This window comes from Populus trichocarpa, chromosome 1 (assembly GCF_000002775.5).
Source record: "Populus trichocarpa isolate Nisqually-1 chromosome 1, P.trichocarpa_v4.1, whole genome shotgun sequence".
NCBI lineage: Eukaryota > Viridiplantae > Streptophyta > Magnoliopsida > Malpighiales > Salicaceae > Populus > Populus trichocarpa.
In genome coordinates, this window is record NC_037285.2 from 14,083,951 (window position 1) to 14,107,044 (window position 23,094).

General features: G+C 37.1%; 1 protein-coding gene across 1 annotated transcript; it reads right to left on the bottom strand.

Annotated features, from left to right (window-relative positions):
• Positions 1–15,063: 15,063 nt before the first annotated feature.
• Positions 15,064–23,063, bottom strand: LOC18094701 (protein PHYTOCHROME-DEPENDENT LATE-FLOWERING). The gene is made up of 12 exons (XM_006369054.3): positions 22,335–23,063; positions 21,454–21,511; positions 21,286–21,350; positions 21,080–21,163; positions 20,550–20,630; positions 20,199–20,360; positions 20,004–20,102; positions 18,580–19,922; positions 17,863–18,089; positions 17,630–17,784; positions 17,065–17,103; positions 15,064–16,965 (listed from the first exon to the last, which is right to left on the bottom strand). The coding sequence occupies exons 1-12, from the start codon at positions 22,485–22,487 to the stop codon at positions 15,406–15,408; spliced, it is 4,026 nt and encodes a 1,341-aa protein (XP_006369116.2). The 5' UTR covers positions 22,488–23,063; the 3' UTR covers positions 15,064–15,405.
• Between the last annotated feature and the right edge of the window lie 31 nt (positions 23,064–23,094).

A 23,094-nucleotide genomic window follows, 5' to 3' on the forward strand; every position in this document is an offset into this window, starting at 1 on the left:
AGTAGCCTTGAAATTGCCGTGTACTGCAGCCCATGAATGGTAAAAATACTCGACATGGATTTGCTTCCCTTTTTCTGCTGAAAGAGAATGACATTTCTTCCTCATTTTATTACCAGGAATCATGCGAGGCTCCAATCCATGCTCTAATGCCTTTTTGAATCCTTGGAGAAGTATGCTCCGGATGGCTTCCAATAATCAGCCATAAACAAACAATTTACCACAATAACAAGAGAATATTATATATTTGGTGTTCAAGATTTTTTTTATTTTAAGTGTCCTTACCTTTATTTTTGTTGCTCAAGTGTGTAATGTTTTTTTTTTTTTAGTGATTGTTCTTATTAGATTTCATCAAATACATGTTGATGTGGATGATAACTTGACGTGTTGATATATTAATGTTAATATATTGATGTGGTTGGAGAGTGTATTGGAAACCATTTTATCTGCTCAGCCTCAGCAGATGCTGCTGCATAGGGGTGAGCAAAAAAACCAATAAACCGATTAAACCGAGAAAACCGGAAAAAAAAAATAACCGAAAAAAAACCGAATTAACCGATTAAAAAATCACAAAAAAATTCCGGTTCGGTTCAGTTTCGGTTTCTAAAGTCTGAAACCGATTGAACCGAACCGAACCGAACCGGTTCAACCAGCAACCACTTAAAAAAAAAAAAACCAAGTATAAATACCATGCTTTCTAACCCTAGAATAACATTAAACTATCAACTGCCGCCCACCCCCTCCCCTCACTTCTCTGCATCTCTCCACTTTTACTTTCACTTTACTTTTTGGTTGGCCCCCCTCCCCTCCCCTCCCTTCTTTGCATCTCTCTCTTTACTCTCTGGCTGGTGAAAAATCAAAGCAGAACAAGTTGGTCGTCGTTGGCTCTACTAAGACACAGAGTGACGAAGAAGATTACTTGGCTGAGTTAACTCACCAAACGGCTCACTCCGCCCTTGAAGATGATTTCAAGAGAAACGACCCCCCTTGCAGCACCGAAAAGACTAAGGTATTGCTTCCTTTATGTTTCTTTTTTAAAGTAGGACGACCTGCTCTGGTTTCTGTGATTATGTTTTCTGGGTCTGATGTTCGGGTCTTGGGTTTTTTGCCTGATTTGCAAGGTTGGGTTTTGTCTGGATCGTCTCCATCAACGTTATGTGTAGTTGGATGCAAGTGCAGTTGTAGACAAGGATCTAGCCGTGGAAGTCTGAATGTCAATGGGTCTTCACCTCTAGCAACTTGGGATCTACTGTATGAGGTTGCAGGAGAAGTAGAAAGGACCATTGGGTTTGAACCGGTTTGAAAGGAAAAAAAACCGAACCGAACCGAACCGAAATTAATTGGTTTGAACCGGTTTTCGGTTCGGTTGGGTTCACAAAATTAAAAAAAAAAATTCAGTTTGGTTGCTTATTTTGGTTCAAAACCGGACCGAACCGGAAATGCTCAGCCCTACTGCTGCAAGTCTCTTATATTTAACTTGATTGCATCTAAAAAAATATCAGCAATTGCTTCAAAATGAGGGATATGTTTATTAAAAATTTAAATTGATGAAAACTGGTTTGGTACTTTAATATTCATACATTTCAATATATAAGTTCTTGCGGATTATATTTATTACTTTTCACTATTCATATATTCTTCTGATTTTCTTATAAATGAATATATTTTAAATGTTTTTTGAATTAATTTGTTTGATATTTAGAGTCTAAATAATTATACATAAAGTTTAATTGAATTAGTTATATCACTAGGTAACTGGCCGTGCTTCACTGCAAGTCGAACTAAATTTTTTTAAAATATAAAATAAATTGTGCAAGTGTTGCTATTATCTTTTCTATTTGCAAGAAGAAATTTGACCGTGAACTCAAAATTTAATGTAAATAAAATTATAATTTTTTCAAAAATAAATGGGATGATATTTTTAATCGACTTGGGTCAACCCAAGCTAATCCATCATGCTCGTGACTCAAGTTATGGACTCGACTGGACTTAATAACATCATTTTTTTCTAAAATAACTGTTATTTAATTATATGATAGCAAAAAAAAAAACCTATTACAAAAGTAACGGATAAATTTAAAAAAAAAAAATCATGATGGGATGTAAAATAAAAGGTTTATTAATATTATAAAAATACTGATGTATTTTTATTCAAAAACACGTCATTTAATAAAATAATATAAAATTTTATTCTTTGTTAATTTAAGAGTTTAATTAAATAATATATTTTTAATATTTTTAATTAATTAATTTGAAGAAAAAAATAATTTTAAATTTAAATAAAAAAATTAAAAATTAAAAACAAAAACGAGCCAGGTACGTGAGCCTAGGTAGCCCAACATGTCTAGTCCTTTAAAAAGGACCCAAACGCATATGCCTTCCTAGCCATGTCCATGTACCTAGCCTGATAAACTTAGAGAGCTTTGAAAAAAAAAAAACTTATTTCCTCTAAGTGGAGAAATTCTCATTATATAGAAAGAGTACAAATTGTATAAGTTGATTTTTAGCCTTTAGATATACAAAACTACCATGTACAAAATTATCTACTATTAACCTACAATTAGTATATCCTAATTAAAAGAAAGGTTTATAACAAAGAACTTAGTTGTCATATAAAATTTATTGGTTTTAAAAGTTCAACTAATGATTGTCAATTTGAGAAAAACTTTCCTTTGACACCCCCCTCAAACTAATGCTGGTAAATTTACAAGTATAAATTTACTAACAAAAAAATGATGGTGCTAACATGTCATGGATTTGGTGAAGATATTTGCAATATGTTAAGTAGTGAAGATGTGTAGAAGAGTAATAACTTTGTGGTCAAAGACCTCCCGAATAGAGTGGCAGTCAACCTCTATGTGCTTCGTGCACTCGTAATAGATAGGGTTAACAGCAATTTGGATGGCATTAATGTTTTCATCATGTAGCAGAGTAAGGTGAATATGGAAGAAACCAAGCTCTGTGAGGAGACCATGTAATAAGATGATCTCGGAACAGGCAGCATACATGGCATGGTACTCGGCCTTAATGGATGACTTGGAGATGCAATCCTACTTCTTGCATTTCCAAGATATAAAAGCATTGCCAAGAAACAAACATCATCCGATAATGGATTTTCCAATCAGCATCACAGTAGGCTTGTAATTGGATTAAAAAACTAGTAGAGAAGAATAAGTCACGAATAGGTGTGCCAAAGATGTATCAAATGATGTGGCAAACAATAGCAAGGTGGAGATGTCAGGGGGTTGCATGAACTTGTTAATAGTGTGAACAACATAACAGATGTCGGGTCGAATGATGGTGAGGTAGAAAAGACTACCAGCTAGTTTCACATAGAGAGTGGGATCACCAAGAAGCTCCCCTCATCACATTAATTTCCATGGGAATTGTATGTGGGTCGTGTTAATTGAACCAAATCCTAAATATACTTGTTCTAATTTAAGAAGATACCTTAAAGCCAACGTTAAATCTCTAACCTCAAGAAAGGAGTTGCCTAAGATCTTTCATATGAAAAATATATTCAATAATTTTTTAATCTTAGAGATGGTCACCATATCATAACCAGTGACAATAATGTCATCTATATAAATATAGAGGACAACTATCTCATTAGGTGTTTTTTGTAGAAAAAAAGAGGAGTTATATTGACTCTGAATGAATGAAAAGCTGAGGATGTTGGTTTAAAATTTTTCAAACCATGCTCTCGGTGCCTGTTTCGAACAATACAGAGAATGATTTAGTTTCCAGACATCATTAGGTGATGAAGTGGACATACCAAAAGGAAGTTTCATTTAAACTTTCTTCTTATGGTCACCATGTAGGAATGCATTCTTAACATCTAGTTGATGTAAAGGCCAGGATTAAGAGGTGACAAGGGTTATAATTATACGCACGATGGTGATCTTAGCTATCAGTGCAAATATCTCATCATAGTCTAGGCCATACTCTTGATATTAATATCCATTAATTGAGCCTTGTAACGGTCTATGGATCCATAAAAAAATCTTAATAAAAAACACTCACTCACAATAGGTTTCATAGAGGGACACATAACAACATCTCAAGAATGGTTTTCTTCAAGTGCTAAAAGTTTTATTTCAATAGCTTTTCGCCAACATTCATGCATCATTGCATGTTTATAACTTGAGGGAATAATTATAGAAGACACGGTGGTTATAAAAAATAAACGAGTATCGAAACAAAACCTACATCAGTACTATGTCTAAGATGAGTAGGTGAAGTTGTTAGAACAAGATCAATAGTTAGGGGATTAGTTGGAGGGGTCTCAAGAGGTTCCAGAATCCAAGTGGATGGGCAGAGAGGTCACTGTTGGTACACTAGAAAAGGCTTAGAAGTTACCGCATTTGCAGGATGATTAGTAAACATGGACAAAACAAAAAATAAAAAGGAAATAGGAGCATGGTAAGTGAAAAAACAATATTGGTTTTCTAGAAAGATTACATTTCTAGAAACCTAAATACAACACATACTTGGATCATAACAAAGAAAACCTTTCAATTGTATAGAATATCTTAGAAAAGCATATTTAATAGATCAGGTAATGAGTTTTGTGTGTTTGTGTGTGGAAAGGTGAGCATAACACATAACAAAAAGTACAAAGGTTAGATAATTCAGAGTATGACCAAATAATTGAGTGAAAAGATATTTATGGTGCAATAAGAGAGAAGGCAATTTATTTATAAGATTGACAATAGCAGAAAGGACTTCACACCAGAATCAAGAGGGCATAAATAACTCTAATAAGAGGGTGCAGACAAAATCGAGAAGGTGATGGTTTTTTCTTTTAACCACCCTATTTTGCTGAGAGGTTAAAAGATAAAATGATTGAGAGATTATGTCATGTGTTTGTAAAAGTTCCTGAAACAAGTGAGATATCTACTCACCTTGATTGTCAATGTAAGACCCATGTTTTAGCCATCAGACACAAACCCAAGAACCCAACTTAACCTATATACTCGAGAATTGATTTACCCTTATTCACTTTTTCTCTCCCTTGCTGTGACTTTTCCCCTAAATATACCAAAAATTCAATTATATCTAAACTTCAACTTTTGAGTTTTAGAAGGGTTGAAAAAATAAGTATCATGACTTCCTCTTCTGTTGTTTTCAATTGGGGATTTAATAGTTAATGGACTAAAAAAATGTTTTAGGATTTTTATAATGTTTAGTATATTGATTTGATTTGATTTGATATATGGATGATTTAAGAGGTATAATTGATGTTTATGATGTTAATTTTGGATTAAAATGAATTAAGTGAGGACTAGAATTTTGAGTTTTAAGGATTTGTATAATTTTTAAAAGATTAGAATATCAGGATTCTGGAATCTCGATGAACCGATCGACTAATTAGTCTGAACCGACTGACTAGTTGGCTTGATGGTGATGGCCAATCGGTTGGTTTATTTTTGGTTGATTGAGAAATGGCGGTTGATCAGTTATTTTATGTTCGATTAGTTTGGGATAAGTTCAAGATCAATCAAGTGGATCTATTTTGGTTTTATAATTGCATTTTGGTCTCTAATGTTAGAGTTAAGATCTTTTATGTTATCTGTTTTGAGTTATTTTTTTAGTGTTTTTTATGTCTGTTATAGGTTATGCTAACGTTCCTATTAAAGATCCTTAATAATCTTTAGTTCTGCATCTGTTGTCTTTTCTCTGTTTTTCAAGTGAGTGAGATAATTTTTAATATACATGTAATATAAATATGAATATATTGATTAGATGATGAGTACAACTGATTATTTCTTGAATTATTATATATGTTTTTTTATTTTCTGAGTACTTATCTACTCTTGAAATTGCATTTATATTATGTTAAATTAAATTCTATTCGATATGATATTCATTTAATTTTATAAATATGTGAATATTTGTTATGTTTTGATATTGAGATACTTGTTAGAAACTTTATACTAACGGAGAGTAGTTAGTCTATATGCATGGTTGTATACCTAGCTGGTGAATGAGGTACCAACATGTGGTGACTGATCCTCTCATAGTTATCGGGCCACAAACCTATCTATTATCAGAACCTTAGGGTTTCATCTATTATCTATTATTTGACTTTTATTCCACTACCATATGCTATTATGTTTAATATGTATGTACATATATGTTTTAGTTCTTATACTTCTATTGCATCTATGATGTATATTAAATGTTATTTCATTACCGAGTTAGTTAAACTCACCCCTCTTTATTAATATTATTTTTCAGGTTCTTAGCATCCGTTAGCAGGTTAACTTGTTGAGAGTATATGTTACTTCATTTGTTGGTATGTCTTGCTTGCTTCGACGAGACTTTCCTTTTAGTTTTGTTTTAATGTTTTAGAGTGTTCCATTATTACAGTGTTTTAGTTAAACATTGGATTTTGATATTGTAATAAAATTATGGATTATTATTTGTTTTTATTGATTTTAAAGAACATTTGAAAGTTTACGAGATGTTGCTTATATTATATAATTTTTTTATGATAAGTGTGTTTAAGGCTTAGCGTAGGTGGGGTATCCTCATGTCACTCTGCTCCTATGTTGATAGTCATAGAATTATCATGTTGGTAGAAAATTGGTTTTGAATATGTTCATGGAAAAGCTTAAAAACAAAAAATACATATCTTTTAGAACACAAAAAACAAATCCACATGAATCGACTATAGTCGTCGATGAAAGTGACAAATACTTTTGAAGCCAGAGGAATAAATAATGCCATGCCCCATACATCACTGTGTATTATATCAAATGGTTGGAGTACTTTTGGTGTGTGGGTAGGAAATGGTAAAATTTTACTTTTATACCCTGCAAAAATTATATTCAAATTGAACAACGCTAAAAGATGGTGACTTTGTATTTCCAAGTAAACTAGAATTTAACAAATCATGAATTACATTATAGTTTGGATGTCAAGATGTTTATGCCATGTTCGACAATCAATATGAACAAAGTTATAAGTGACATAAGGTAATGAGAATCATGAAGATAAAGGTAAATGGAGAAGAAAAAGATGTCTCATTTTAGCCCCCTTCATGATCATCTTCCCTAATTGTTGATCCTGCATAACATAACCACATTTAGATAATTCCACTTTACAATCCTTTTCCACTAACTAGCAAACAAAAACAAGAATGGTTGCAAGGCTAGGAGAGAAAAAGACATTAGTTAAAGAAGAAGAAACATCACAATTATTGTGATAGGTAAAGAACTGTCGTCAATGGTATAAATCTTGAGATTTCCAAAATATTTGTCCACATTAGTAAGAGTCTTAACATTATTTGTCATATGATTAGAAGTTGCAAAATCAAAATACCAAGGAGGAGATGTAGAAAAATATTTACATGAGAGTTCTAAACTAGATAATGCATAAATGATCATTTTTTGGATCATTTCAACAATCATATATTGAACAAAGCCGGTAGCATTTTATATCATAGGTGTTGTATCCACATATCAACTATCACTAGAAGAGCCAATTAGGGTTGAATATGCCATTTCAGATTTCTTTAAGGGCCAGGTAGGACATTCCTTGATAATGTGGTCATCCTTTTTATAGTAGTTGCATAGTTTTTTGAAACAGTTTGAAGGAAAATAACCAAATCCTTTGCAACAAAAGCACTAGAAAATATTTGTGTCCCTACTTATTGGCTTACCTTGTGTTGCATAAGCCAAGAGAACAAGAGAAAAGATTGAGCTATGTTGCTTTATAGTGATTTAAGTATGGAGGCACTACTCCTCACAAAACAACTCATTAAGACATGCATCTAGGGAGGGGACAGGCTCTCAGTTTATAAGATTGGAATAGGTGCTTTCAAATCTAGATCTCAGTTTTATAAGAAACTAGTCTCTTAGTAATTTCATAAATAGATTGAACAAAACTAAGGTCTTTAGACGGTAAGGTAGCATACACAACATCAGTATATTCATCCCAATTATTCATGAAGCTAGATTAAAAAATCTTGATGGAGAGATTTCCCTATTAAAGTGTCACCAATTCAAGTCAGGTGGAACCGTCAAGCAATGTAGTGTTGACTGTACAGCTTCTTCATGTAAGTCCACATCTCAATAGCAGTCTTGGAGGGTTGAAGGTTCAAGACAAGCTCGGGCTTTATAAATCCAATAATCCATGCCATGACTTGGGCATCCTTGACTTCCCATTTAGCGTACAGGTCTTAGTCTGTCTTTATTAGGAGCAAGGTTGCTTCCATCAACATAGCCCTATAAACCGTTGCTTTTAATTAAAAAAAAAACCAGGCTAAGTGGTTTTTGCCATTGAACTAAATCAAGAAAGCATCAGACATGTCTGGTGACATGATATCGAGGGAACTCATAAAGAATAATTAAGGATGGAGAATTGAACTATGCTTTAGAGCAAAAGACACATGAATATTCAAAATTGTGGCTCTAATTCCATGATAAACTTATAGAGCTTTGAGGAAAAAACCTACTTTCTCTTGGTGTAGAATTTCCAAGTATAAATTGAGCTAATTTTAGCCTTTAGATCTGCAAAGTTACCGTATACAAAATTGTATATTGCTAACCTGCATCTAATATATCCTAATTAAATGAAAGATTTACTACAAAAAAATTTGTCAAAGTTGTACAAGGTATATAATTTGTTGACTTTAAATGTCAAAGTAATGACTGTCAATTTAAGAGAAACTTTCCTTTGACATGGCTTTAATAAGAGAAAACCCGTTATGCTTGGGCTTGGAAGTTTATGCCCACGACTATTCTTTTTAGTTTTCTCCTTAGAAGTCACTCATTTTTTTTCTTTTTTTTTAGAAATAAAAAAAAGGCAACTTTTAGCCTATTTAGGCACTGCCCAGAATTTATCTATCATTGTGTTGGCTAGAAAATAAATGGAGGGGTGTTTTGGCTTAAAAAACTATTTTCAACCTATTTTTACCCAAAAACACTAGAAAAACCTATATAAACCACTTACTAACCCCAAAATCACTCAAATAAACAAAAATTAATCAAAGCTAAAAAATCTAAATAGAACCCGGTCTATATTTTCAGGCATATTTATAAGAAAAAATCACCACCATCGAACTCCTCTCATTAAATAAAATCTATTAATTAAAATCAAGATTAACCATTTTGTTGTCAAATTTTGACAAACTAACAACTTTCTTTATCATTGTAATCCAACAACCTTCTCTCTCTTCTCTCATATAAAGAACTAGAAAATAAATAAAAATGAAGTTTTGGATCGAAGTGAGACTTCTAGAAACTAAAAGGATTGCAATAAAAAAAAATAGAAATGTAGGGATAAAAAGAACTTTGTTGTGCTAATTTTAGATTAGCCAACACATTTTACACTTTAATCCTACATCTTTTAATTGTGTTTGCTTGTAAAAAAATATAAGAAATCAGTCATCAGTATGATAAAAAAAAATTAATACAATTGAAAAAAAAAGATAGTTAAAGATAAAATAAAAGATTACGGATGCTACTGCAAGAAACAGTTAACTTAGCTGATATCTGAAGCAATCAGTTAAGAAGACGATCACTTAACAGTAATAAGAAGATGATAACAATGGAAGGCAAGGGAAGAGAAATACATAGATTGCTTGGCAAGAATAACAGAAGAAGGAGTAAGGGTGAGAGAGAGAGAGAGAGTGTGTGTATTTTCGAAAACTAAAGAATTTGTTATATCATTATAATTTCATGTCTCTGCTAGCAACAAAATGCACTATATATAACAGCTTTTTCCTTCTTAAGATTCTAGAGTTTGTGCCTCCTAGCACGTGGCCATTACATTTGAATATTAAAACGCATAACATTGATTATAACTGAAATGTTCAAAACGCACCGTTTGACTTAATGGTTATTTAAATTTCCCTCCCTTAAGATTATTTATCCTATCTCTTCTTGCAACAATTGCCCTTCCTTCAGATGGACCTTGTCTCAAGATCAAACTGAGGAAATTGATGAACCAAATCATCGGTAAATTCCCAGGTGGCTTCAGCAGGTGTGAGACCTGCCAAGTGGATGAGCATTTGAGTGGCTGCTTGGTGGTTTCACTTGACCATTTGTCGCTCCAGGATAGCTTGAGGTTGGAGAGTGGGTTCAGCTAGCAAGGAGGGCAGTGTGGAGAGAACCTCCCTATTTCCCACCTTTTTCTTTAAAAAAGACACGTGGAATACTGAATGGATGGTTGCAGAGTTGGGTAGTTGTAGCTTATAGGTCACGGTACCAATTCTTGTTAAAACCTTATAGGGGCCATAGTATTTTGAAGCCAGTTTCTGAGACTATCTGTGAGCTAGAGTCTTCTGCCTGTAAGGTTGCAGTTTGACGTATACCAGTTCACCTATTGCAAATGATCTCTCACTCCGATGCTTGTTTGCTAACTGAACCATCCTATTTTGAGCACCCTGTAGATTTTTCTTGATAGTCACTAGCATGTGTTCCCTCTTTGACATAAATGAATCTATTGCTTCGACTGGAGAATCCCTTGTAATGTATGGAATATGTAGCGGGGGAGGGTAGCTATAAATGATCTCGTAGGGAGTAGATTTTGTAGTTGTATGGTAGTTAGTGTTGTACCACCACTCGGCCAATGGCAGCCACTTGACCCATTGAGCTGGTGAAGTTCCTGTCATGCAGCGCAAGTAGTTTTCTAAGCACTTGTTAACCACCTCCGTTTGCCCATCTGACTGGGGATGGTAGGCGGTGGAGTAGCACAATTTTACCCCTTGTTTGGCGAAGAGTTCCTCCCAGAAGAGACTCAAAAAAACTGCATCTCTGTCGCTGACAATAGTGGCTGGCAGTCTATATAGCTTGTAAATATTATCAAGAAAAACTCTAGCCACAATACTTGCAGTATACGGACGGGGAATGGCCATTAAATGTGCGTATTTACTGAATCTGTCCACGACCACGAAGATGACCTCCTTGCTTTCAGATTAAGGCAGCCCTTCTATAAAATTCATACTAATATCAATGAACGGGGCCTGTGGTATAGGTAGTGGTTGCAGCAACCCTGATGTGCGAGTGTTTTCTGTTTTATTCAATTGTCAAATGGGACAGTCCCTAACATATTGTCTGACATGCTTCTGTTGCCCTTTCCAGTAGTACCCATTAGCCACCTTCTTGACTGTAACTGTAGCTCCAGAATGGCCTCCCACGGCTAAGTCATGGTACAAGGCAATGAGTTGAGTCTGAAGAGTCACATTGCAGCCCACTATTATCTTCCCTTTTCTGCATAATAAGTGATTAACCCACGAGTAGTGGGGATAAGAATTGGGATCCCTGATTAGCTCCTGAATGAGGGTTTGGACAGCTTGATCACCTTCCCATGTTGCCTTGATTTCATCCATAATCGTGGTGGCAATGGTAGAAACTGTTAAGGTGCTCAACTCAGCACAAGTCACCCTAGAAAGTGGATCTGCCGTGATATTGTCTTTCCCCTTCTTGAATTCAATCTCGTAGTCAAAATCGAGGAGTTTGGCCAGCCAAACATGCTGTGAGGGGCAGGTCACCTTCTGTTCCAACAAATATTTTAAGCTAATGTGGTCAGCGCGGATGGTGAAATGCTTACCCCATAAATAGTGACACCATTTTGTGACAGCCAATAGAATAGCCAATAGTTCTCTTTCATAAGTGGAGAGAGTTTGTTGTTTAGGTCCAACCGGTTTACTGATAAATGCAATGGGATGGCCTTCCTACATCAGAACTGCCCTCATGCCTTTGCTGCTGGCATCTGTCTCGACAACAAATTGTTTATGCAAGTCCGGTAATGCTAACATTGGTGGGTTAGTCATGATGTGTTTAAGCTGAAGGAAGGCTGTGGTTGCTATGTCATTTCATCTATAGGCATCCTTTTGTAGTAGTTGTGTCAATGGTTTGCATATGGTGTTGTAGCCCTTGACAAATCGCCTGTAATACCCCGTGAGCCCCAGAAATCCCCTAAGTTGCTTGATGTTGCTTGGAATAGGCCAGTCTATTATAGCCTTGATTTTCTACGGATCAGTTGCTACCCCTGCTGAAGAAATAATGTGGCCAAGATACTCAACCTGGTTGCTGCAGAAAACATATTTACTGGCCTTGGCATACAGCTCATTAATCTTCAAAATCTCAAACACATTCTTCAAGTGGCCTAAATGGTCTAACAGGGAGTTATTGTAGATGAGGATGTTGTCAAAGAATACAAGGATAAACTTTCGTAAGTAACTCTAAAAGATCTTGTTCATCAGACTTTGGAATGTTGCCAGGGCATTAGTCAACCCAAAGGGCATGACCAGGAATTCGTAATGCCCATTATGCGACTTGAATGTTGTCTTGTGAACATCCTCATGAGACATTCTGATTTGGTAGTAACCCGATCTGAGGTCTATCTTAGAAAAGATAGTGGCCCCAACCAATTCTTCCAAGAGCTCGTCTATTAGGGGAATAGGGAACTTATCCTTCACTATTAGTTTGTTCAGTGCCCTGTAGTCAATGCATAGCTGCCAGGACCCATCTTTCTTCTTGACTAGAACTATGGGAGAAGCAAAAGGGCTGTGCTGAATAGTTCTTGAATCCAGCATCTCTTGAATCATCTTTTCTACCACATTCTTTTGTAAACTTGAATGTCTGTAGGGTCAGAGGTTTACTGGATTAGTACCTTCCTTCAAGGGTATCTAGTGATCATGGCTGCGAGGTGGTGGCAGGTGTTTAGGTTCTTCAAAAATCTCTTGGTAGTCCTCCTGCAGAGCTGCCAAACTAGTATTCTGAAGAGCACAGGGTTGTAACTTGGTGGACATTGGTTGTTCTTCGTTGCATGTACCATCAACATTGTGTAGGCTGCATAGACTAATTTCGGCTATCAATCTGGTGCTACACAACAGGCCTTTGAGTTGCTCTACTCGAATAGTCTCCACTGGTACCGAGTTGTCCCTTTTGATACAAACTTCTTGGCCCTGCCACATAAATGCCATCCATATCTCTTCATAATTGCAAACAATGGTCGTTAGTTTAGCCAGCCACTGAATGCCCAAGATCATATCGCAATTTTGGAGGTCTAATGTGTACACATCAGTCTCGAAGGAGACCCCCTGCATTGACCATTGAAAGTTTTTGCATACAGAAGAACAAGTCATGAGTCCTTCGTCAGCAACTTGTACAATTAAGGCCTTAATGCTGGTGAGTCTGCAATGTAACCTTTCTGCAACTTGGTTGCTAATGAAATTATGGGTGCTGCCTGAGTCCACCAAAATAAACAAGGGTTGTTTTTCCACCCTGCTAGTGACTCATAGAGTATTCAATCCTGCTACCCTTTCTAAGGCATTAAGAGACAGGTGGGGGTTATGAGTTACCTGTTCTACTTCAATCACTCCTTCCCCTTCACTACACTATCCATCCTCTTCAATAACACACAAGGAGTACAACCTTTTGTTCTGGCACCGATGGCCAGGAACAAATTTTTCATCACACCAGAAACAAAGACCCTTAGCCCTTCTCTTATCTAAGTCTTTTTTTTTTATAGGCCTAGTGATTCTGCTGACTTGGTTGGTGTTATAGGGTGGGGGAGTTGATAGTAACCCGTTGGAGAATGGTTTAGAAGTGTTATTGGAAGATCCTAGTAGGCTTTTGTTGTAGTTGGGTGGAGTGTATGGTTTACTTTGATGAGCATATGTAGTTGGTTGGTAGGTTTGTTTATTAGGATTGGAGCTATAGCGCCGGTGGGTGAGGGTATTATCCTGTAAATGGGCAAAGGTGTAAGCTTGTTTGAGAGTTTTTGGTTCGAACATTTTGATCAGATTCTTGACCTCCACTTCCAGTCCTCTGATAAAAAACACCAGTGCATTTTTTTCAGAAATCTCTGATCGATTCCAGAGGATGTCAAAGTCTTTTATGTAAGTTTCCAAGTCATTTTTCTGTTTTAATTCAATGAGTTTTTCTAATAGATTTCTCCCCCCCCCCCAAACCCTGCAACATAAGGCTACTCAAGCCATGACACTACCTACCCCCCCCCCCCCAAGATTTCTCATGAAATTTTGGTGCCAACACAAAGCCATTCCATCCAGATAGTAAGAGGCCAATTTGAGCTTATCATGCTCAGCAACCTCTTCCACATCAAAATATTGATTGCATTTATAAATCCATTTAAGTACATCATCCCCCTCAAAAACAGGGAATTCTCGTTTTGGTCTACATAAGGAATAATAGGGAGGTGTACCTTCACTGGTTCCATTGAACTTGGCTGGGAAGTCCTTCGCAGCAGTGTACTGAGGTGCAGCTGGTTGCTGGGGCGCCTTGTGTGGGTTGGTGCAGAGAGCTTAGTGTTTTGCAAGACGGAATCCACGCGAAAGACAAGGGCATCAAGGACCTCCTTAAGCTCGCGGAAACGTATATTGGTATCCGCCCTGGTGTCATTAAGTTGTTGCTGTATTTGATCATACGCTTGAGTGTGCTCAAGGTTGTTGGCTTCATCCCCCTTTCTGGCATCTTGGGACCTCGTCTCTGGTGGCATTTTCGAGTCGAAAGATGCTGCTCTGATATCACTTGAAGCAATCAGTTAAGAAGACGATCACTTAACAGTAATAAGAAGATGATAACAATGGAAGGCAAGGGAAGAGAAATACACAGATTGCTTGGCAAGAATAACAGAAGGAGTAAGGGTGAGAGAGAGTGTGTTTCCGAAAACTAAGAAATTTGTTATATCATTATAATTTCATGCCTCTGCTAGCAACAGAATGCACTATATATAACAGTTTTTTTCTTCTTAAGATTTTAGAGTTTGTACCTCCCAACATGTGGCCATTACATTTGAATATTAAAACACATAACATTGATTATAACTGAAATGTTCAAAACGCACCATTTAACGGTTATTTAAATTTCTCACTCTTAAGATTTATTTATCCCATCTCTTCTTGCAACAATATCACGCAGCTATGTCTTGCTATCAATTCCATAATAGCATAAAAAGCGTTGTCTTCTGCTGCAAAATACAATCTATGTTTCATGTAATCAAGCAGCATTGAATTTTATGAATGATCAGACTAGACTGTCAAATTTTGGCCCTGCTGCACTTCGTAAATTCTATTCGCAAAAACAAAAAAACTACACAAGGTTTCATGATGCCTTCCATTACATGGTGGGTTGTTGCAAATAAACATAGTTATATACAAAATATGCCCCACGAATACAAATATAACTAACCATCTAACACTTAAAACATCACAAATATTACGTTACTTAAATAACTACACATGATGAGAATTTCCTCCTTCCAGCTTGCTCCAATGCTATGGAATTCACTCCATTTTTCGGGCTGCAATATCAGCTTTCTATTTCTGTTCTGTACAGAAATGCCAAAAGGAGTTCTCGTGCCCTAAAGTGGCTCTAACGCGGGGGCAATTAGAGCCATGAATCAAGAAGCAAAACCAAAAAATATTATACTTGATCATGCATTGCTAACAGAGTTGCGTTTGTTCACAGCTTGGAGTTCCATTGGAGAATTTGTGATGCTTCCAACAGAACCAAGGGTTTGAGAGCTCAACTGTGGACTGGCGGGACCAGCCTCTGGATTACCAGAACTGATGGCATGGATTGCTCCTGAACTCAACTGTGGGCTCATTGGGGTTCGCTGGCTCATTTGCTGTGGGCTGGGCTGCTGCTGGGTTTGTTGGTTCAGTAGTGGAATTCCCATGGTTGACGGTGACCCCACTTGTGAAGGAGCAACAACAGCCTGTAGCGATGAAGTTTCTTGCTGCTGCTGCAGTAGCAGCTGTTGATGTTGCTGTGGCTGTAATTGTTGTTGCAGTTGTTGTAATTGTGGCTGCTGCTGCTGCTGTAATTGTTGTTGCTGCTGCTGTAATTGCTGCTGCTGCATATAGTGATTCATCCCTGCCATCATCTTTGGTGGACCCATATGCCCCATTGGACTTCGTTGTATTACATTCATGTTGGTTCGGTTCAGAGGTTGGCCAAGCATGGAAAAACCAGCAGAGCCTGGGTGCATCTGCCTGGCTCCTGACATCCCAGCTATGCCAGACTGAGCCCCCCCTAGCACACTCGCTCGATTGATTCTTTGTTTCACCATCTGAGCAGCTGCAGGCATCATGTGTCCAGTACGAAGTTGCTGATTTAATGCATTGATATTTTGAGTATGGCCCAGATTTATCGGGTTCTGGCTGGCATTACTCATTCCAGTTATAGGAGCCATAGGTCCAGAGATTCCAGGGCCTATTCCCCTCGCACCTCCAATGCTCATGGCATTACCCAGACCTCCTAGACCAACCATGTTATTCCCCATGCTTCCCATACCCATAGCCATCATCATTTTCCTCTGCTGCATCTGTGGCCCCTGCTGCTGCTGCAACGGCTGCTGCGACTGCTGCTGCCCCTGCTGCTGCTGCCCCTGCTGCAGCTGCTGCAGTTGCTGCTGCTGCTGCAGCAGCTGCTGCTGCAGCTGAAGAGTAGAAGGCTTGTTTACCATGTGACTACCCAACTGCATATTTGAATTTGCTCCAATTGCACCTAAATCAGAGAGTGGATTTGATGGAAGCACCATTGGTGACCTCTGAAACTGTGAATTTTGCTGTTGAATTAAGGCATGTTGATTTTGTTGCTGCAGCTGCTGTTGCTGTTGCTGTTGCTGCTGTTGATGCTGTTGATGCTGCTGCAGAAGAGAATGCTGTGGATCTAGTTGTTGTAGTCTTGCAGGCATTGAAACCCCAGACACAAGACTTTGGGAGATCTGTAAGGCCTGAGGATTTCCAGGAGGCAGCATCCTTGAATTTGCTAGTAGATTGTGAGACGAATTAATAGACGCATTGCCACCAAGAGTAGGTTTTATATCATTCAATGACTGAACTGAAACTGCTTCATTGTATTGCTTCACCTCAATAGCAGAATTATTAAGAGGGCCTCCAGAAACATTTGGTTGACTGCTTGAAGCAATATTAATACAGACAGGTCTCGGTTGAATATGATATTCCACAAGATATCCTTCCCGCGTCATCTGGAAAAGTAAAATGCATTACTTAAAGTCAATTGCATGGAGAAGAGATAATCTGAAATCTCAAATTCTGAGAAAGAAATCATTTCCTTCAAGACATACCAGTGAACAAAATTGTGTTGCAAGCAAATCCGCAAAATGCTGTAACAGAAATTAGTCAGATATGAATAGAGCTTGTCAGGATAAGCAAATATTGATGTGACAAGTAAAATTGTAAGACACTTTGAAAACAGACGAATTTCAGCCCACATATTAATTGTTCACTCAAACTGGCACACCAGATCTTTCTGATTGATGAAGTCATGCTCACAAGGACAGACAAATGAATCCAATACATATTAGTTAAGTTTGTGAAAATGGCAAATTCAAAAATACAAGGAAACCCAAAGAGTAGCAACAAAGATACTCAATGAACTAGCAGCAAAAATGAAAGGGTCAAAAAGAATACTAGCTTAATTAACAGTGGATGGGGTACACAAATGCATGGCAAATGGAAAAGCAACCGGAAGGTACTAATCTGAGAATATAAACGCTGAAATATCCATAATCCATAACCTTACTGGTTGTAATAATTAGGAGAATGCAATATCCAAAAAAGTTATAACAAGATTTTCTTAAACTCCATTATATCCAAATCCAACAAATGAAATTTGTACAGTACACTTACAGTATTGGGCAACGTGGGAAGATAATCTTCTGCAGATAGAACATCAACTGGCTTCTCATCTGCTTCTCCATAATGCATCACCACAGTACCATCATTTGGCTTCTCTGACATAATCATTCTATTCCGTACTTTTGTAACATAAGAAATAGCATTCCCTGTAGAAATGACACAAAAGGGATTACATAAATTGTCAGAGGCCATAAACTATATATTTTGTTGATAACACAACAAACCTTGAAGCACTCGTTCTGGCAGCACGAAATCCATAAATCTCGTCTTGCAGATATTCATATTGCCACCTGCAAGAGACTTTGATAACTGCCTTGCATTACTATCATCTTTGAACTCCTCATTATTAGCTGAATTGGAGAGATGTTCAGACAGATTTTGAAGTGAATAGGTGTTTGGTTTTGTGATAGAGTAATCATCAACTTTATTCTTTTTGCAGTTGAGTTGATGCCTGGAACAGAAGCAAGTAGAAAATGAACAGCAAAAACAATATAGCGTACCGTCATTGGACTTCTAAGAGAAACACAAATCAAGATGCTCTCACAAAAAAACATATCAAGCTGACAGGATGGGAAAAAGGATTTGCCTTTTGACACTATTAAATTGTATAAAAAATTAGGGCACTGCCCCCAAACACACTTCTCCCAACCCAACAAATACATAAAGAGAAAAGAGTGTGCGCGAGCGAGGGGGATTAAATAAGAAAAAATATGCAAGATGGATCAAATATACATTTTCCCAGCATGCACTAGAATTGATTGATGCTCATTAAGAAGAAAAAGAAAATCTGATTAACTCAGACTCTATGTGGAATGACATTTAAGCATCTTGTGGCCAGAAGATAGGATTATGGTAATTAAAAAAGACCAGATTTCAATGTTAAAAGAAAAGGTAAGACAAGAAACAAATATGGAATGGAAAAACCGGTGAACTTTTTATACCTCATTGTCACTATCTCAATCTTCGCAAATCTTTCAAGCATGCTTTGATCAGCCATTGGTGGGGTCCCAATTGAAGGACTATTTGCATTTAATGGAACACTTATATTGCTAACACTTGCAGGAGACCCCACATTGCTCATTATTGGGGTCTTGGGAAGGGAATTCGATCTCCGTTTTGCAGCAACCTGAGCCTGGTGCTGCCTTTGCAAGGGATCATTAGCACTGGAAGTCAAAGATGGGGCAGTAGCCATTGACTTCTCCCTTTGTGATGACCCAAGTGCAACAGTTGCTCCAAAATGGGGTCCAGCTGAACCACTGGACAATTCACCAGATTTTGATGATAGAGGCGAATGAGCTAACCCAGTTGATAACCGGGGACTTTGAGCCAATTTCCTCTTTTGGTGTGGTTCCTCCTTCCTACAATCTTGACTGAGATTGTTCCATCCACCCTGAGGGAAATTAGATCTCATGAGATGTTGTGGTAATCTTTGTTGTACCTGTAGTTGCTGTGTGTCCAAATGGCCTGCTTCTGCTTCCATCATCTGCCTATCATTTTTACCCTGACCAAGCACATCCGGTTTTTCTGTCTCTAACTGTTCTTCCTTGAGACCAAGTCTCATACCTGGCTGTCCTGCAGAAAATGATGTTGCTGCAGCATTTGGATGCACAACCCCTTCTAACATCTGGTGAGGATACTTCTGAATGCCTGAATTAGCATACTGAATTCCTCTTGTCATTGCTTGCTGCTGTAGTAATGAATTCTTCCAGTTCATTTCGGATTCATGGAGGCTGTCCATATGCAGCCCCATTTGCTGCTGTTGAATTCCATCAGGACCTGCTGGTGTAAGCCTTGCTCTCTTATTAAAACTAGATAAAGGCGATGATTGGGCATCTTGGTTCTCCCTTTTCCCATGAAGAGAACCACCAGGATTAATGATGTTGGTGTAAGCAACAATCATGTCCTGCCTGGAAGGGGAAGCTCCTGAAACATTAATGAGAGACGACCCTTGATCCTGCATACTTCTTGGGGAAATCCCAATTTGATACCTCTGCTGCTGGGGTACCAAAGTTAGTCCAGGAACATTGCCATCCGGAACAAAGCTTCTTGCTCTTAAGGTTAACATGTTGTTAGGGCCAAGGTTTTGAGTAGACTGGTTCTCCTGGACATGCTGTGGTATCACATTTCCTGAAATGATTCCAGAATCTCCAAACCTACTGTTAGAGCTTTCAGACACACGATTGATGAAAACGTTCTTTCCATGGATTCTGTTATTAGATGTGACAGTAACCTCAGGTGTCTGCCTTAATCTTTTTCTGTGGAAACTGCTCAGATCTAAATTGAGCTGCAAATGACATTCAGTAGGGTTGAGAAACATATGATGAATTACTTCAGCTGTAGAACATCAAGTTGCTCTCTAAATTACCTTGGTCGAAATTGGGTTATTACAGAGCCTATCCAATTTGGGAGTAGGATCTAGACAAAGCTGTGGTTGCAATGCTTTCAATATGCGGGATTCTACTTCCTGCAGAAAAAAAGTGAATACAAAAATGTGGTGAACAAAAATGTGGTGATATTAATTGTCTAAATTTAGTTTCGTGAATGAGTTCAACACGCTTACCATCAAATCACCATACGTCCAAGAATTATCAGAGATCATCGGGATATCCTTCACTACATTCTCCAATGACATCGTAAGGCGTACTTTATTGACAATAGGGAGCCCATCCATAGATGGAATGCTAGACCCCTGCTTGGAAGCACATTTCCGATAATCTTGCACCTGCAAGCGTTTTGAGATTAGCAAATTCTGAAACCTCCAAACATATCAGCTTCAATAACTTCTTGCCATCCACACGTGTTCACACACCCACATGCAATGCTCAAATGCATTCAAGGTTTAAAAAAAAAAAGAATGCACCAAGCATAACATTGATTGGTAAAGATAAGTAACTTTATTTGAATTACTTACCTCACACACAAGTGTTCCATTAACATATTTACATGGAATATCATCCAGAATATCTCCAGGTAACCGGCCAGATTCAATTGCCTCCAGATGCATTCACACATAGAAAGGAAGGAAAGTCAGTTTAAACTTTACAGCAAAGTTGAAATCCAAAGAGCAATTACAAGGCAGACAACAAGATATGCTGGATAAGTAGGAAAACTGCCTCATCAATTGATTTTAAAAACTAAAATGGGGTATTTTTGACAACGAATAAGTTCCTTGAGCCAAATATGCAATCTGAATACTCTTTAAGTAGTCAAACTGAGCAGCAAATGAATCTGCATAATGCATCTTACTTGCAACAAGTAGGTTAATTAAATGCACCATGGATAAGTTCCAAACCATGCTATGCAACAAACATACCACTGCATCAAAATGTCTGATCTAAGTGCTGCGTACATAATTTTCAATTTGAAAATAAAACAACCTCTTAGAACTAATCAAAATAAAAGCCCTCACGGATTAGAAGAAAAGGATAAGTAGATATTTACCGAAAAGAGTGTTTCAGAAGCCTTATCATATGGATGCAACAACTTCTGACCATCTTGAAGTGGAGCCTGATGTGCAGCCTTAATCTAAAAACAAATGAACTTGGACTTGCAATTAACCACAAAGACGGTATGAAAAATGGATATTTTTTTCTCTTCTAGTCACTTTCTTAAAATTATAGTGGACAATTATTGTTTTTCAGACTAACCTCTGGGGGTTTTGCTATAGAATATCCATCTGGATAGAGGTTCAATGTGAATGAAACTTCATGCTCTGGAAGAACAAGAGACAACCAAAAGAACTCAGAATATAAACTTGATAGAAGATACTCGATCAATTGAATCAATCCAACATGCAGATATGCTAAGCGCTTTACCAGAGAGAGATGAACTTGAGACATCTAACACATCCAAAGCACCCGCAACAATGTCACCCTATTTCACAGAACATTACAGGTTATGGTCTAGAAAAACCAAAGCAAAGCATAAAATATGACATCCATACCACCCCTTAACTCCACACCCTGTCATTTAAGGGCTTTCAATCAACAAGAACAAAGAGTTTCACCATTGCTATGAATCAGAACGTGTGAAAAATAATAATTAAGGAAGCAATGGACAAACAACCTATCTAATAACACTGAAAACCAGGGAAGCAAATTATTTTAATTTTTCATTACCATCTCTTAGATTATAAGAAAAGGAACAAGAGAAATGCCATGTGCGACATATCATTTGGCAACAACTTTCTCTTAAGCCCTTGTGAAATTACCAGAAATTGAGATAAATCACATCAACAACCTCTTCCGTTCATTAAATCGCATATCGTTGAAAAGTTTCTCAGTCTGCTTGGCAAGTAAGAAGCTCGATAAAAGGCAGAGAACAGAATCAAGAATCAATGCTTTACTTCCTACAACATCATACTGAAAAGATCTGACATGTGAAAAAATATCCACCTTCCCTACTTTCTTTAACAAACGGAAGCAATCCAAACAATGATAACAAAAACAAAGCATATAACTAACCTTCAAATCAATTGCAATAAGAATGTCATAAAACAAAAGAAATTAAGAATTTACAATCTAAAAAATTAACCTCCTAAGAAAGTAACCAGTGCCTTTTATTGAACTAAGCTAAACTGAGATTTGAATGAAATTCCTTACGAAACCTAACATCAACCAAAATACACAATCAATATACAACTTTTATTTTAATTCTCACTCAATGTTTTGCTCCTTGATTAAGTTGCCAAAATTACCTGGCGCTTTCTCGTAGAGGATTCATTCTTTGAGCCAATCACCGAGCTCTCTTTGAAATTCTCTGAGACTTCATCAGGAACAGTATCTGATTGAAAAACAGGCTTTGGACGGAACCTAGTACCAGTTTTTGAGACCTTAAAAGAGACCCCCATGTAGAAACTTTATTTATTTAGTGTTTGGATCATGAGAAAGTGAAGGGAAATCTGGGGAAGTAGTTTATACTTTTCGAGAGAAACCCATATTGAATTCTTAAAGAACTCAATTTCTTTTATGGTAATGTTTGGATCATAAGAAAGCCAAGAAAAAATATGGGAAGGTAGTAAAGAAAGGAAGAGTCTTTGAATACAAGTTAAAGTCTTTTGAGAGCTGAAGTAGAATACCAAAGTTGATTTCTTTGAGAATTTGAATGCTTAATTGAAATACCCAGATTTTGTCCTCTTCGTTCAATTTCTGGGAAAATTAAGGTTTGGTGGTGGTATTTGGATGCTGAGAGAGAGTGGAGAATGTAAGAAAGAAGCAGTAGAATATAGTATCAATAAAAACCTCAACTGAAATACCAAAATGGGCTTTTTTATTTTTTGATAAATTCAAGATTTGATTGATATTGTAAGAGGTTTTCTCGAAAAAAATGAGGAGGGTGCTTGTTTGGATGGTGAGAAAGTTAGGGATTTAAAGAAATAACATAAGGCTGCAGGAGAGAGAGGGTGGGGAGGGGCGGGTACTAGGTTACTCTTGAGGACAACAAGTCAGCGCAATTTT

Bases quoted from the DNA above. Each gene is read 5' to 3' on its own strand.
- LOC18094701 (XM_006369054.3), bottom strand. From the start codon at position 22,487: ATGGGGGTCTCTTTTAAGGTCTCAAAAACTGGTACTAGGTTCCGTCCA. The intron at 20,361-20,549 runs GTAAGTAATTCA...AAACGCTTGCAG, and splicing joins ATGGAACACTTGTGTGTGAG to GTGCAAGATTATCGGAAATG. The intron at 19,923-20,003 runs GTAATTTAGAGA...TGTCATTTGCAG, and splicing joins ATAACCCAATTTCGACCAAG to CTCAATTTAGATCTGAGCAG.